General features: G+C 37.2%; 1 protein-coding gene across 2 annotated transcripts in view; it reads right to left on the bottom strand.

Annotated features, from left to right (window-relative positions):
* Nucleotides 1–14,546, bottom strand: part of fam13b (family with sequence similarity 13 member B) — a 73,500-nt gene that overhangs the window by 28,070 nt on the left and 30,884 nt on the right. For both annotated transcript variants that reach the window (XM_079249730.1, XM_079249731.1), the window contains exons 4-7: nucleotides 13,963–14,175; nucleotides 12,824–13,001; nucleotides 12,359–12,503; nucleotides 1,879–2,006 (exon numbers count right to left, since the gene is read on the bottom strand). In XM_079249730.1, coding sequence (XP_079105856.1) covers nucleotides 1,879–2,006; nucleotides 12,359–12,503; nucleotides 12,824–13,001; nucleotides 13,963–14,175 — 664 coding nt within the window. The remainder of the gene's footprint in view (nucleotides 1–1,878; nucleotides 2,007–12,358; nucleotides 12,504–12,823; nucleotides 13,002–13,962; nucleotides 14,176–14,546) is intronic.

Raw genomic sequence — 14,546 nt, 5'->3', positions numbered from 1 at the left:
AAAATAGCAGTAATCCACCAGACCACATAGGCCGGGCAAGGTCAGAGGGATGATGGCTGCAGGTCTGTTACAGTTTAAAGAGAATTAATGCCACAAAATGAATAAATAAATAAATAAAGACTGAGAAATAAAGGCTAAAACATTCTGGTCAGGCTTAATTTACTGCAGCTCTCCATCATCAGCAGAGAGTGCACAATCATACAACAGCTGCCATCTAAAATCTTCCATCCATCAGCTAAACCTGCTTATCCTGTTGAGGGCTGATCAGGCTGGATTACTGATCTGATCTCTAGACTGTGAGATGGACCCAGACCAATAACACAAAATGCTCACAGGTTAAGTGGAGAACAGGTACAGGTGGACCAACCAGCATGTTCAAATTCCAGCTCCTTTTAATTGCAAGTGCAACCAAATGCACAATCCTACATATGTACAACAAACGCATAGTACTGTGTTGCTCCACGGAGCAGGTGTTTAATGTGTGTGTGCATGACAGGATTTTGGATTAATGACCATAATCATGGTAAAGGCCAGTAGGGTATGGCTGGTAGCCTGAACCCAACACAAGCACACACAGATGTAGAATTTAGTCAGTGTTGTAAAGATTCAGAGGCAAGTGATGGATTGCTTCCCACTGCTTTACAACAGTTGCTGTAAGCTACTGAGCAACAGCAAAGGCTCGTAAAACGTAAAACTCAACATACATCTTCACATTTATGACATGTTAATGTGTTAAAAAATACTTCCAACATGACTAAAAACAGACTTGGTCAAAAGCACACGTGCAGGGTGAAGTCATATACCACTGAGAAATTAGAACAAACTGGTTCCCCACAACTGTCTTGTAAGGAAAAAGACAATGTTTCTGTAATTAAGGACAAAGGCATAGTTGTGGAAAGAGACCATAAACATTGTGGGATGTGAAGACAGCTATCCGTACTCGACTTGAATGAATAGAGATTATCTAATTGTTTAAGAATAACTGTAAATCCTTTCCTCCTTATTATGACACATTTTTCAATGTTCAACTCATCCATTTTATGATACAGGCTGTTTTAACTTAATGTTTCTTTAGTGTTTTCCTCCCTGCCCTGCTTGTTTGAAACACTGTGATGGAAATTTTACATGTAAATAACACAACCTCAGAGCTAAGCAAATAAAAGTTTGCCTATTTGCTTCTTTTACCTTTTGTACAGACTTAAATTTATGTGCACCATGCCACTGAAGATTTACTCAGAATTCTTCTTAAGCGTAATAATGAAAACACAGTTGACCAAGGAGACGTCTCAATTGTCAGATGATCATTTTTATGCTATTTTTTTGATGAACTTCTAAAATATTTTACTCAGTTCAATGCACTTTTAGTGCTCACTTAAGTTCTTTGCCTGTGATTAGGTGTATATGTAAAAATATTTAGGTGTCTATATACAGTAGTATGGATGTGCTACTAAGTGCAGGAGAACCTGACAGGATTTATATTATCAAACAGAAAGATTGGACTCTGGTGTTTCAGTCTAACTGATTATCCTGAGTACGTGAGCAAAAATTGTATATCCTGTTGGCTTCTAGTTAAAAAAAAAACATCAAGAGGCAACGGTACATCTATGAAAATGTGTGATAAAATGATGCAATAATCAAAAGATTAAACAGCTGTCTTCACACACTGATTATATAAAACATACAACTGAGAGATAAAGGATTGCAAAACAGAAACTGCTCCTTCTAAAGGCATCATACAAACAAGAGCAACCAGCGGAATAAATGATTGAACTGCAAGTACCAGCTGTGAATGTTACTACTGGGTGCCAGTTTTTAAACTCAGTCCAGTCCATTTGTCACATGTCCATCTGTTAATCTGCTTCTGTAATGAAGTCTCACCTGGCTTCTGTGCTGTCATCAGTGCATGTGTGTTGTGGTGAGTCGGAGGCAGCGGGTTCTTCCTCGCCATCCTGAGGCAGCTCTTCACATTCTTCCTCACACTTGTCATCATCCAAGAGCTCTGTGATCTATAAAACATAACAAAAGACCAAAGGTTAATAGCCATCATCATCATCTTAATATGAAAACATCAATCTCAGAACAAAAGTTGAAGATGAAATAGGTGTACCTGGTTGCCATGGATTTAAAGCCTCCTCTAAAGCTAATATATAATAAGTGTAGTATGATATGTGTTAAAATATTCCCACATCCACAAAACTAATAAGAGAAGATGGAGGAACTCTGGGTTGTCACTTTACTGATAAAACTCATTCAATAGTTTAAATCTGCAGTCATTTATTGTTTACTGTCTGGTCTACTTTAGTTGTGTTCACACACACTTCCAAGGTGAAGTTAGATTTATATTGCTCTGTTAGTGTGTGTGGCTGTTTTAATAAATGTGACCACTGCCATCTGGAACAGGTAGGTCTCTGTCCACTTGGACACAAACTCTTGTACATTTCAACTGAAACATAAACGCAGCATGGACCACAAAGATGGGCAAACTTACAGTAAAATCTTGATGTCAAGCTTACATAAAGCTGTGCTGCTCATTACATTTCCATGCAACTTTAGAACTTATTTCCTTTCAAACCATTTTTGCTTTAGTGTCACGGAACAACATCCCAGTGTGACTTAAAACTCCTTGATACATTTTAAGAAGTTCTAGAAGAAATCTTAACTTAAAACAAAACCGCAGACATATCCAGTTGCACATTTAGCATGACACAAAGAGTTGTTTTGGAAATCTGTAGGATCTGTCAATGAAATGTATGTGTATGTGTGTGTGTGTGTGTGTGTGTGTGTGTGTGTGTGTGTGTGTGTGTGTGTGAGAGGGCATCCAATCCCACTTCCCTGTTATGAAAGCAAGTATATTGAATATGAATATTGAACATAGTGGATATATCAGCGTTAACAGCAAAGTGAACCAAGACTCAAGTTCCATTTTGGTCTCTACTAGAAAACAGAGCTGCAAGTATGAACACAACACATCTGCTAGAAATATTACATGAAATGTGTGGATGATGCTGTGCTTGCAGGGCCAAGATCTTCCTGTTTGTTCCAATGGACATCTAAGTATAGATTAAGATAAGGAGACACACAGATACTGTGCTAAGCAGGGAGATAGAAACACTGAATTAAAAAAGAAAATCTTTGAAGGGCAGCTCAGAAGGTGCAGACAGAGGGTGAGAGGGGTTTCAGATGGGTATGAGATGGAGTGTTGAAAGTAGGACTCAGGCATATATCATTTTCATGTTGACTTAGCAATGTACCAAAGCATGATAGTTACATTACAAAGTGCTGCATGAAGCAAAGTAGGTTCACTAAGACGCACTTGATCTTTTTATTACGTGGCTTTAAACAAATCCCTGACAAAACACAGCATTTTGCTTTTTAATTACGTCTATTTAGCCTGATTAAAACACATTACACTACATTCTAAGTCTCAAAAATCTCTCATAAACCAACTTGCATTGGCTTTTACATCTACAGCATTGACATTTTGGAAGATTTTAATTTATCTGGTTCAATCAAGCAACTATAAACATAATTATTTACAACATTATATCATATTATCAGCTGCCCTACTTTAGGGGTGAAGTCAAAGTTATGAATTGTGAATGTGGTGAGGAAAGACAGAGAGCGCCAAAGGGAATGATGGAGGGAGTGATAATGATTCTGCCAGTTATAGACGGAACTAGAGATGGGAATGAGAAAAGGAGAAGGGAGGTGGATGTTGGACAGAGAGAAGGAGAGCAAGTAAATATGCTCACATAAATAACTGATCATCAACACTAATAGATGGCCGCATGTGAACAAGACACCAGCAGAAGTCTTTAAGCTGTAGTTTCATTAAGGAAGAAGTTTCATAAAAAAGTTTTGTATTTCTCGCGGTTTTGTCAGCTCATTTTCATCCTGAGGATTCAAACTAAACATTGTCCACAAAAGTTTTTAGTGAAGAGAATCAGTTTAATCTCAACAGAGACAAAAAAAAACAAAAAAACAAAAAAAAAAAAACGACAGGTTTAACTGGATATATGGATGCGTTTGTCCTCTGTTCTCTCCTTCACAGCAGCAACCCCATCTGCTGCTGTCACTGTGTCGTTGCTACAGAAACACCTCTGTTCCAAAAGCTCCAATTGGCTGTTAGGGAATTCTTGCATCGTCACATGTGCAGATCTGGGAGGATGACTCACAACACAGAGTGTGTGTATGACACACATACACAAAAAATGGATAATGATGTCTTACTTCAGACAGCTTCATTCGGGTTAATCTACTTTTCCACTTGCCATCTGTGTGCTCAGTATATTGTAGCTAGGCTGAACGATGTGACCCGTCTTTCTGTGTAAGAGTCAGTTAAATGTGACCAAAATGAACAAATGATGAGGAGAGCTGACAAATAAATATTGGATCACCAGAATCCAACAGAATCCTCTGACAAAAGAACAAATGCACTGCAAAGCTATCTCCCAGCAGGCTTTTTATTGAGTCTAAAAAATAAAACATCAGTACCTATTGGATTATCCTTATTTTATTATTATTTTTTTTAAATAAGTGAATTAATAAGAGCATGTTTTACATATTTAATCACACACATATTAATCTAAAACTATTCCGATATCCTGAATTGCATATGTGTAGGAAACAAATGTGTAAAAGTGGATAAAAATAAGAAGTGAAGGATTTGTTTCTGCTCTCGTAACATCACATTAATACCAGTTTGGATCTATCGAAATGAGACAGATAGACAGGCAGTCAGGAATTCAGGAATCGAACGAGTCAAGGTCACTAAATGTAATTTAATCAAAAGTTTGATCAATTTATGCCTTTTTCTCTTTTACGCAACCTGTAAAAACAAAGTTATGTAAAAATAAAAATGAAAATGAAAACTTTATGAACTCAGAAAACTCAAATTGCCGTTCTTTCATTTGTCCCGGAGTCCGACTACAGAAACTGCTTTGAAGTCTGCTGAAAAATTAGCACTTAAATCTAAAAGATCTTTAATAATATATACATATCTATATATATATATATATCTATATATATATATAGATATATATATATATATATATATCTCACCATCATGTGAGATTGATTCCAAGTTATTCATCAGTAATATAAATGAGTCATGATGGGACTTTGCTACATTCACCTTCAGCATATTCCAATAGTCCATCAAGGCTCCTGGTCAGTGACATGAAAAAAATTCCGCCGGATATCACTTTAAATGTGTCTGGGAGCTGACATAATGAACAATGAAGCTTGATTGTATAACGGCTCTCTGGGCTACAACTGCTCATTCAAATGGCATAAACTGACTTATGAGTGTGATGACTATTACGCTGAGTAAGTGATTAAAAAGCCTTTGAGGTGACGTAACAATATTAGAGGATAAGAGCAGTTAAATCTCCTGTCAAGATGACCTTGCGTGTTCCTTCATGGAGCTGAAAATATTATCCTTCTTACTTAAGACTGAGGAAAATTTAAATCATGTTGGCTCACAAATCAGTTTAAAAAGCATCTGCTGCTGTCATGCATGTTTGATACACAAGAGGATCTCTGTATGTTGTGTATCTGAAAGGACAAAGGGAGGAGAACAGTCTGCAGCGAAAGGTCATGATCTTGGCTGTTGTTTAGTAGTCCGAACCAAAGTTTCAGGACGGAACATGAAGAAAACAACGAGCAGCACTGACATCATTAGCTTGGGCTGCTGAACGCTTCGCAGGCCAAGAACACAGAACAATGAACACGACTGATATATTCAGTCCAAAACTGGAGATTTCAGTGGTTTTTGTGCACCACATTTGCTCCAATGTCAAACTGGTTAACAGCATAAAAAAGTTACCAAAACAGTGCTAAATAACCAGTTTTAATAAGTGGTTTCTGGGCAGCATTAAGGACAAACAGTTTGCTTGTAGTTGTATTAAAGGATTAATCAAATATGAAGAGATTTTTATTGATTTTATTGATTTAAAAAAACTTATTGCTGGTATTTATGTTGCAGAAAAGCAGATAGTCCTTTTGTTATGATGTGCCTGCTGGAATCAACAGCTTTATTTTTTGACAAATTGCAATGACTGTATGCTTTGCGTTTCTGGTGAAGAGCCCAGCAGAAATAAAGATCTTAGTTAAATTAGTGGAGGCACTATCTACTCCTCTGCACCACTTTATAAATGAGAACAAATTGAATTAAATTAAACACTCATTAACCCAGAGATTAATACTAATGTCATCTTTAGCATTAGGAGAGAAGGATCTGCTGATGTTGGTGTTTATAGGTCTCGTATTCAGGCTTGTGTGAATGTTTCTCTGTTAAAATAACATGATCCCTTGAAGAAGAAAAAAACTGTTCAGTTTGATCTCTTCTCTGTGCTTTTCTGTGCCTTCATGCCTGTATGACTACCCTGTTTACTTATAGCCGTACCACGGGAGATAAACCCTCGGGCCTGATGCTCCTGCAGTGAGTGGGCAGTGTGATCCGGTATTCATCTTCACCTCTGAATGTGTTAGCAGCTGATTTATTCACATTCTTAGCAGTCACCCATGGAAGCCTGGGAAAGTAAATAAAAGAAGAATCTGGCTGCGTATTTCATAACAGTGTTAGAAAAAAAACATGTAACTATTTGTGTGTTCACACCGACAGTCCCCTTACACAGATCTACATCCCTACTGCTGCCCAGCTGGGCCTTCATCTCCTCTTTAAATAACTCCATGTTCCTGCATAACCAGGTTACTGCTATTAGCAGCTTATCAGTGTCAGAGGATCGTGCGAGTCTACATGCCTTATTCCACAGAGATAGAATTTGCATCAGCGGGAAACTATCTGTCTTGGTTATTTGTAAAATTATTTCATGGACAGTTTTGCAGCTGAAGTTCAGCCTGGCCTTGATAAGATATTTATAATCAAATCATAAATAGCTAGGAAAACAAACAGTTTTGCCCAACACATTTAGACTGGCTTACTCATACAGCTTTTCCAAACCAGGCATAAATGATAATACTGGTTCCATTTAGTCTTTCATCATATGTTATGACTAAATGTAGCTCATAAATAGGTATAATTTATGCAACTATACCATATAGCCTTCTTCAGTAATGAGAAGACATTTATATGTAAATAATGTGTTTCAAAATAATGTTATTTACTCTGTGAGGTTAGTAATCACAAGCTGCAAAATGGATGGAATTGAAGATGTAACTTAATAAATGTGTGTTGTGGGCACAGAGGATGTTAAAAAGGGATTTGGAGTTGTACTCAGGCATCAGAGAGAAAATTGTCAAAAATATTTCTGTAACAAAGGGAGAGAGAACCTCATGAAGCACATATCTGAGATTCAGTGGCCAAACTTAATCAATCTAACAAATCATGTATTGCCAATCGGGAAACTAACAGTGGCCCCAGAAAACACACACAAGCTTAATATGATGGAGCATACTTTTATGCTCACAGAATTATACTATACTTTGGAGACTTGTGAATCATTACAGATGATGTTGTTTTTCTAGAAGCATCTTATGATGTCATACGGATATTTATGTGCTTCATTCTACCTTATTCAGAGAGAATATTTTGGACTATTTAATCAATGCTCATTTGCAGTCCTTTAGAAACCAAACGTTGTGCAGCCCTCAGCATTTGCTGCATGTAGGTTAAACATGGACTGGTTAAAAACTGGCACACCAAAGCACTGAGTTGATCAAAAATAAAAAATAAAAGAATGAGGAAGTACGATTGCAAAGTGCACTGCATGATCTTGGCTGTTACCACTACAAAGTAGCTCTTTGTTAATGCCAGTGTTGTCAAAAAATTGGTACTAAGATACTAATCAATAATAAAATGTTTTATCTTGTTAGATTTTAATTAACACGGATATATATACTTAAATGCCATTTTTTAGAAATTTCGCCTCCAACGAACAGGCAGTGTAGCGAGCAGCCCCTCTCCCTTCATCAGCTACCTGGTGGACCCATTGTTTACACTGGAGATGCACTTTCAACATGGCAACAGCTAAAAGCAGCTTGTGCTGATAGAAATATTAAAAAGTAAGACTGTTGTTTGGACTTTGAAGTGATGCTTCACCTGAGTTGCACATTGACAGAAATCCAAACAGAACCGCATCGTTCATGGAGGTGGACCAGAGTCGGGGGTCGAGGTGACCAATCCGTCACTTCGGATTATATGCGGAGCATCAGGATGTGAGCAGGTTTCCATTTAAACACAATATGAATACAAAGTTTCCATTGTCTAACATAACTGCATACCTGGTTCTGACTTCACTCCTCTCTTTTTTTTTTTTTTTTACTGTTTAACTAAAAACATGCTCATATTTTCCGACTGCGTTTTTTTCTTCTTTTCTTTTTTTTTCTTAAGTTGTGGCTCAAAAACATGGAATTTAGAAATAAAGTCAAATGTTAGCCACAATGCTAGCACACAGTTACAGTAATAGTCATGCTACCAGATTTACACAATATAGTCATCCATATCTGACCATTATTATGTATCTCTTCTAATTACAGCTTGAGACTGAGAGAAGGGGATCAACAACCAGACCTAAACAAACATAAATGCGACCCCACCTGCCAGAAACAGTGGAAATAACCAGACATACAAAAGCTGAACAGGACTGTTGCTGAGTACATTTTAATGCAGCAGATTCCTCTCTGATATTTTATATGAACTTCAGGCTTCTTCAGAATATGAACAGAGAACACTGTTTTAACAAGATGTTGATTGCTTGTTTGTTTGTTCCATTTACATATGTTCTCAAAGTACTGTGAAGAAAAGGACACATCTGTTAACAAGTCCATCAAGTGTACTTAGTGTACTTGTTAACAAAGGCTGAAGTTTCTTTTACTTTTGTATTTTTTTTTTACTCTGCAGTGAGCAATTTGAGAAGACTTTAGCTCCACGAATTAATAGAGCTTTAAAATAATTCACTTATTCCACATTGTTAAATTATTTTCTTATATTTATTTACATTTTTAATCCGATAAAGTGTGATGTTGTATTTGGGAATTGATCTATTAAAAAAAAAAAAAAACTAAAAAGAAAAACGGTGTTTTCCCCTCTGTACCCTCTGCACCATCCTTAGTATCAGTATTGAGTTTGAAGTTTTAGTATCATGACAACCGTAGTTCATAATGACTTCTGTTTTTTCTGCAGCAGAATCAAAACCAAGACTATCTCACACCTCAGACTGTTGTATGCGTTGTTGATTCACAGCAATGCAGAAACGTTGCACAACTATGATCATTCAAGCCCTGTTGCTGCAGGATGCATTGTGGTTTAATAAAACTACGTGCATTCTGCCTAAGAACATGTATTCTTAGGAATCGAAAAAGACTCTTAAATAGTCTAACTTTTGTGCTTTGTTATGAAGAAAATGTCATGAGCAATGAGTGTAAACAAATGACTAAATTCCATACTCTTATCTAGGGATGACAGATGATAGGGGTACATTTTCAAGGCATGCAGAAATTCCTTAGCCGGTGAACAGTGAACCACATCTCAGGATCTTCATCAGCACAAACGAGCCTCACTATAACACAAATGATAATTTCACATTATCTTGTCAATTAACTAAAATCAAGTTTAGTTTGTGCTACCTTTTCTGTCTTTTTCACCCCCTACATCTGCCTAAAGCTACGTTTAATCCATTACAGTCCAACCTAAGAAAAACTGCGGTGAAAAGTCCCTTTTTTTTTTTTTTTTTGATTTAAAAACTTCATTTGCCCCTTTCACAAAATTTGGGAAAAAATACTGTCTGGTTTTGGAGAAACCAAGTATCAGATTGCTCAAAACTCTGTTGAAAACAAAGTTTCTTCCATAAAGTGATTAAAAATGTCTCAAATATGATGGTTAACCCCATAAAGTCAAACATAACACTTTGGCTTGCAAACTCTTAAAGTACTGTGTGTTTTCCATGTGGAAGCAGGTGTGTGTGGGAGATAATCCCCTCCATGAGGGTTTGCTCACATAGAGCCATCTCCAGTGTAGTGCAGGGGATGGAGGTTACATCATCATCAGCTTCTTTTCTTATCTTCCTCCCCTGCCTCCATGCCTCTACCTCCCTCTCGTCATTTCTTCCTCTTTTCTCTCAGCATTCTAGGCATTCCTTCCCCAACCTTCCTGGCTGCCATTTCTCCCCCCCTTCTCAGCCAAACCGCCCACTTTTCTTTGTCCTCTCTCTTACATAAGTCCCATGGATCAGCGCGCAGCTTTGTCCTTACAGATTTGGTTCACTTTGTCTTTTCTGTTATATTTTCATTCATCTGAAATACCAAGAACAATATCATGTATGAAATGTAAGATTGAAAATCAGAAAGTTGCATAATATGGCGAAGCTCTGAGAGAGTTTAAAGTTCTCACTTTGGAAAAGTAAAATGTGGCAGATAATGATTCAAAGTGCCTAATGTTATTGCAAAATTGCCCAGCCTTGTGCACAGTATTGCAGTAGAGAACAATTTAAAATAAACTCCTGGACCATGGATCAAAACTAAATGTCATTTTAAGAAAACAGCTAGAAACCAAAACTTAAGTTTTTTTTTTTTTTTTCAGACAAGAAATTCCCAATGATTGTGTGTTGTTTCCCCTTAACATTTAAACTTTATCTTCACTGCCTGCCAGCTGCGTGGGACAATATATTCTGAAATGTTACAGGAACAAAAATTGGATAGCATGTGAGATACAGATCAAGGGTTGACTCAAACACATTTTGTTTCTGTGTGCATTATCATATAATAAAACAATGCTATCAGGTCACTGGAAAGTTAAATGTTAACACAGCAATCCTTAGAACTGTGTATTAACTTCACTAATCCTTCCTCTCACCTTGAAGACAAAAGGTTTTTCCATGTATATGTGTACATCATGTGAGACGGTGCCTGTGTGTGTTAGGGTGGGGCTCAAGGAAATATTCTGTGTAAAAAATAACTTTTTGTTCTTATCAATGTGGATTTGTGTGGACAGAATGAGTACAACTGGCTGTTAATGCCTGATCAACTGGCTAATTATAAACTCTGATGGGACTCAAAGTTTGTTCATACAGGGATAGACTTTTCTTGTCTTGCGAGTCTTATAATCTTTGTCAATGCCTTCGTTAAACAACTGTCGCTGGAGTCAAAACAAAGCAGGGTGCTGCTTGTGGTTATATTTTTAATAGCATTTATTTAATGCGCTATGGTCCTGCTGGTGCCAACAATCAGTCAATGATTTATGAAATGAACAAGCCAGTCTGAGGTGGTCTGAGTGTACCTGTCGAGCCAAACCACTTCTTTACAGAAAACAAAATTATGGTTCATCCATTCCACTGTTTATGTTTGTCAAGTCATTTTGTGACCTGTCTACATCACGGTTTGGCTGTTTTGTTCTTATGAGGTGTGAAAACATTTGCATTTGCACTTTTACATGCAAGCCTTTTTGTGTGGTGTGTGTGTGAGCTGAGAAAGAAGTTTAGCCTAGACACTGACTGAGTCGATCCCAACATTCCTCTGCCTGAGTGACATTAAAGATGAGGAAAAAAAAAAAAGACTAGAAGGCAAGAGCTTTTGAAAATCTTTGTGTTAGAGAACAATAAATACAATAGATTCATAATTGTAATAGTTTTCTTCCTTTGCAAACATATTATGTGAATCATATCCTGTGTTGTGAACATCCCGTACTATTATTATTACATTGAAACTGCGTCTGTGTGAGACTATATTATCAGTAGATACATAACTCAATTTTCTCATGGGAAAGCTGAACATGACCTTGCAGAGAAGATGCAGTTTTAACACTTCTGTTCGCTCTCAGCTCAATTTCAGTTCACATCTTCTTGTTTTCTGCATTTGTGCTGAAAGGAAACTCCTTGCAAGACAAATTTACTCTACCAAGAGTCTGTCGTTCGTATTTTAAAGGTTGAGATATTTTCTATCCAATACTTTGTATCATCTTTGCTGTCATGTTAGGAACATTGACAACAATTTCCTTTATTGTTTTTTTTCCTTTTCTTTGTAAATATTCTGACAATGTGAGCATTTTTTAGACTTTGTGTAGTACAATTCCATTGCTCTTGATTGTCAGTGAGAATCACAGCGACTGTAATTATGTAGGGTTAAAAAATAAATGACTATAAAGGCTTTCTTGGGAGGATAGACAAAAAAAATAAAAAGATAAATGTGGAATATGAAGCAACCTAAGTTAAATCTGCATAATCTACTTTTTTTTTTTTTTTTTTAAAATCAAGACAGAAAATTTTAAAATCTCAAATGCTTATCAATAAACTGTAAAATAGCAATATAAATACTATTTTTAAATAAATGGCTATGAATTATGTGGAATAGAAACAATTAAATAAAGAGAAGGAAGAAGGCGGAAAAAGAAGGACAACCAAACCTGTTCATTGATGGAGCTGTAGTCATTGGTGGTGGAAACATCATCATCCTCTGAGTCAAACAGGCCTTCCTGATTGTCCAACAGCTCTGCTAAGACTCTGCTGACAGACTCCTGATCCCGAAGCTCCTCTCCTTCAGTTGACAGACTGCAGGCGGAAGGCAAGAACACAGAGTTTGGCACTGGCTGCACTTAGTTCTCCATCACATGGTGATATATTTCCTGTAGTCAAGCCTGCAAAATGCTGTATTCTGCATGTGAATCTGCCAGATGTAACCTCGCAGTAATGGGTTGAGACTTCACCACTTTTGTTATATAAGAGTTTTTACAGATTTATATAAGTCAGATTGGTAGGATAATCAATTTACTATGAAGCTCTGTACTCTTTACTATGGTAATAACACATGCAGATTTCACACCAAGTATTAATACAGTCAACAAACATATGTGTGAAGGAAGGAATCTTACTGAAAGATGTCTGGCCCGAAGACGGCGGCGAGCGCCCCGACGTTCCAGCTCTCCTGCTGAAGTGATGCTACGCTGGACAGGAAGCGGCACAGAAAACGCAGCAGGCCATAGTTCAACTGAGGAAGCTGCTGCAGCAGGTACTTCAAGTTTCTGAATAGCTCTTCTTCATTGCTGTTATCTATGGTTGGAGGAGAAAAACAGGATATCATCATTGCTAACATAATTTGTGGCTGAGAAGGAAGCAGGTTTCTTATTACTGCATTTACCACCAGTACTCTCTCATACAATCATTGCTGCAATAAAGTCCACTTTCATCACTGGAAGGAAACTTAGAAGCAATATATCGAGTCCTCTGTGTTCTTTCAGAAATGACCTTAAATTCTTATCATGAAAAATATGAGCACATCGATAAGGCCGTGCTCATTTGCCCAGGCTTGAAAATGTAAAATAAGTTTTAACAGAGGAAGGCAAAGGAAAGAAAAACAATATAAAAAAAGGAAATCTCTTATGTAATATTGTTGTCCTGTAATGGAACATAACAGAATGAGAAACATTTAAAATCTCTTGAAATGTCTGCACAACTCCACCACTCATCTGCTATAATCTGCATGACGGCAGGAAAACACCATCACGACAAGGGATCAGAACAGATTATCTATGAGAGAAACAGGCAAAAATGGACAGGCCAGACAGGCAAAACGAAAAAAGAAACAGAACAAATGTGGAATGGCAAACTTGTGATAATGATAAGACACAGTACGTTAAGACACCCTTTAAATAAAGGGAGGATGACTGCGAGGTCCAGTACAGTATGTTTGTTTTGTAGCCAAAGAAGTCTGAACAGTAACCAAAAAAAAAAAAAAAGTAGGCTTTATATTTTAAATGAAAATGGACAAACAGCGTAAACCACTTCACAGACTTTTATTAACTAATCCAAAAAGCTCTAAACTGGATCTAACTTCAGTTTCGCACCAAGTGTTGTCAACTTCCTGAACTGAACTGAACTTGAGGCAAAAAACAAAGCAAAACAAAACAAAATCTCCGATGCATTAGCTGTTGGTTTTAAGAAAAAAGAACTTGGAAAGAAAGAAGAAATGCATTATGGTATGAGAAGAGGAAAAGTTGTTCCTGTCACACACCTTGGTAAAGCTGAAGTATGTGTCCTTGTATTGCCGTTGGGATGACAGGCTCAGGAAGCTCCTGCAGGAAGAGCCGGAGCAAACTGACCGCCGATGCCAGATCAGCCTCCTTCTCTAGCTCCACCTCCTCACCACTGTCGTAGCGCTGACGCAGCCAGTCCACTCGCTCCGCATTTCCGTTTACCAGACAGAGCCCCTCCAAATCCAGGTGACCTGATGACACAGGCAGCAGTTATCAACATGTGTGATACTGACTTTTAACTCCATTAAACGTGTTTTGAACATCATAACATCAACTAAAGGTCATATTTTCTATTTAATATGTTCTGGTTTGCTTGAAAAAGATGCGTATTATACAAAAAAAACTGGGGGGGGGGGATAAGACTAAATATAAATGTTTGCTAATGACTTTAATGAACTGGATGGAATTTTGTCATTAAAAACTTATTAGATTCTGCCTTTAAATACAAATCTTTCCTGAAACAAGAAGTAGCACCAAACTGATGGCAAACCAAAAGTTTTTGCATTTGCATGAGCCTATAATACAAGTCCAGGCTGTGCCTGAGGCTTGGTTCAAGCAGTTT

Source organism: Telmatherina bonti (assembly GCF_933228915.1).
Source record: "Telmatherina bonti genome assembly, chromosome: 12".
NCBI lineage: Eukaryota > Metazoa > Chordata > Actinopteri > Atheriniformes > Telmatherinidae > Telmatherina > Telmatherina bonti.
The sequence above is the reverse complement of the archived record's forward strand: the minus strand, read 5'-3'. Positions and strand labels throughout refer to the sequence as shown.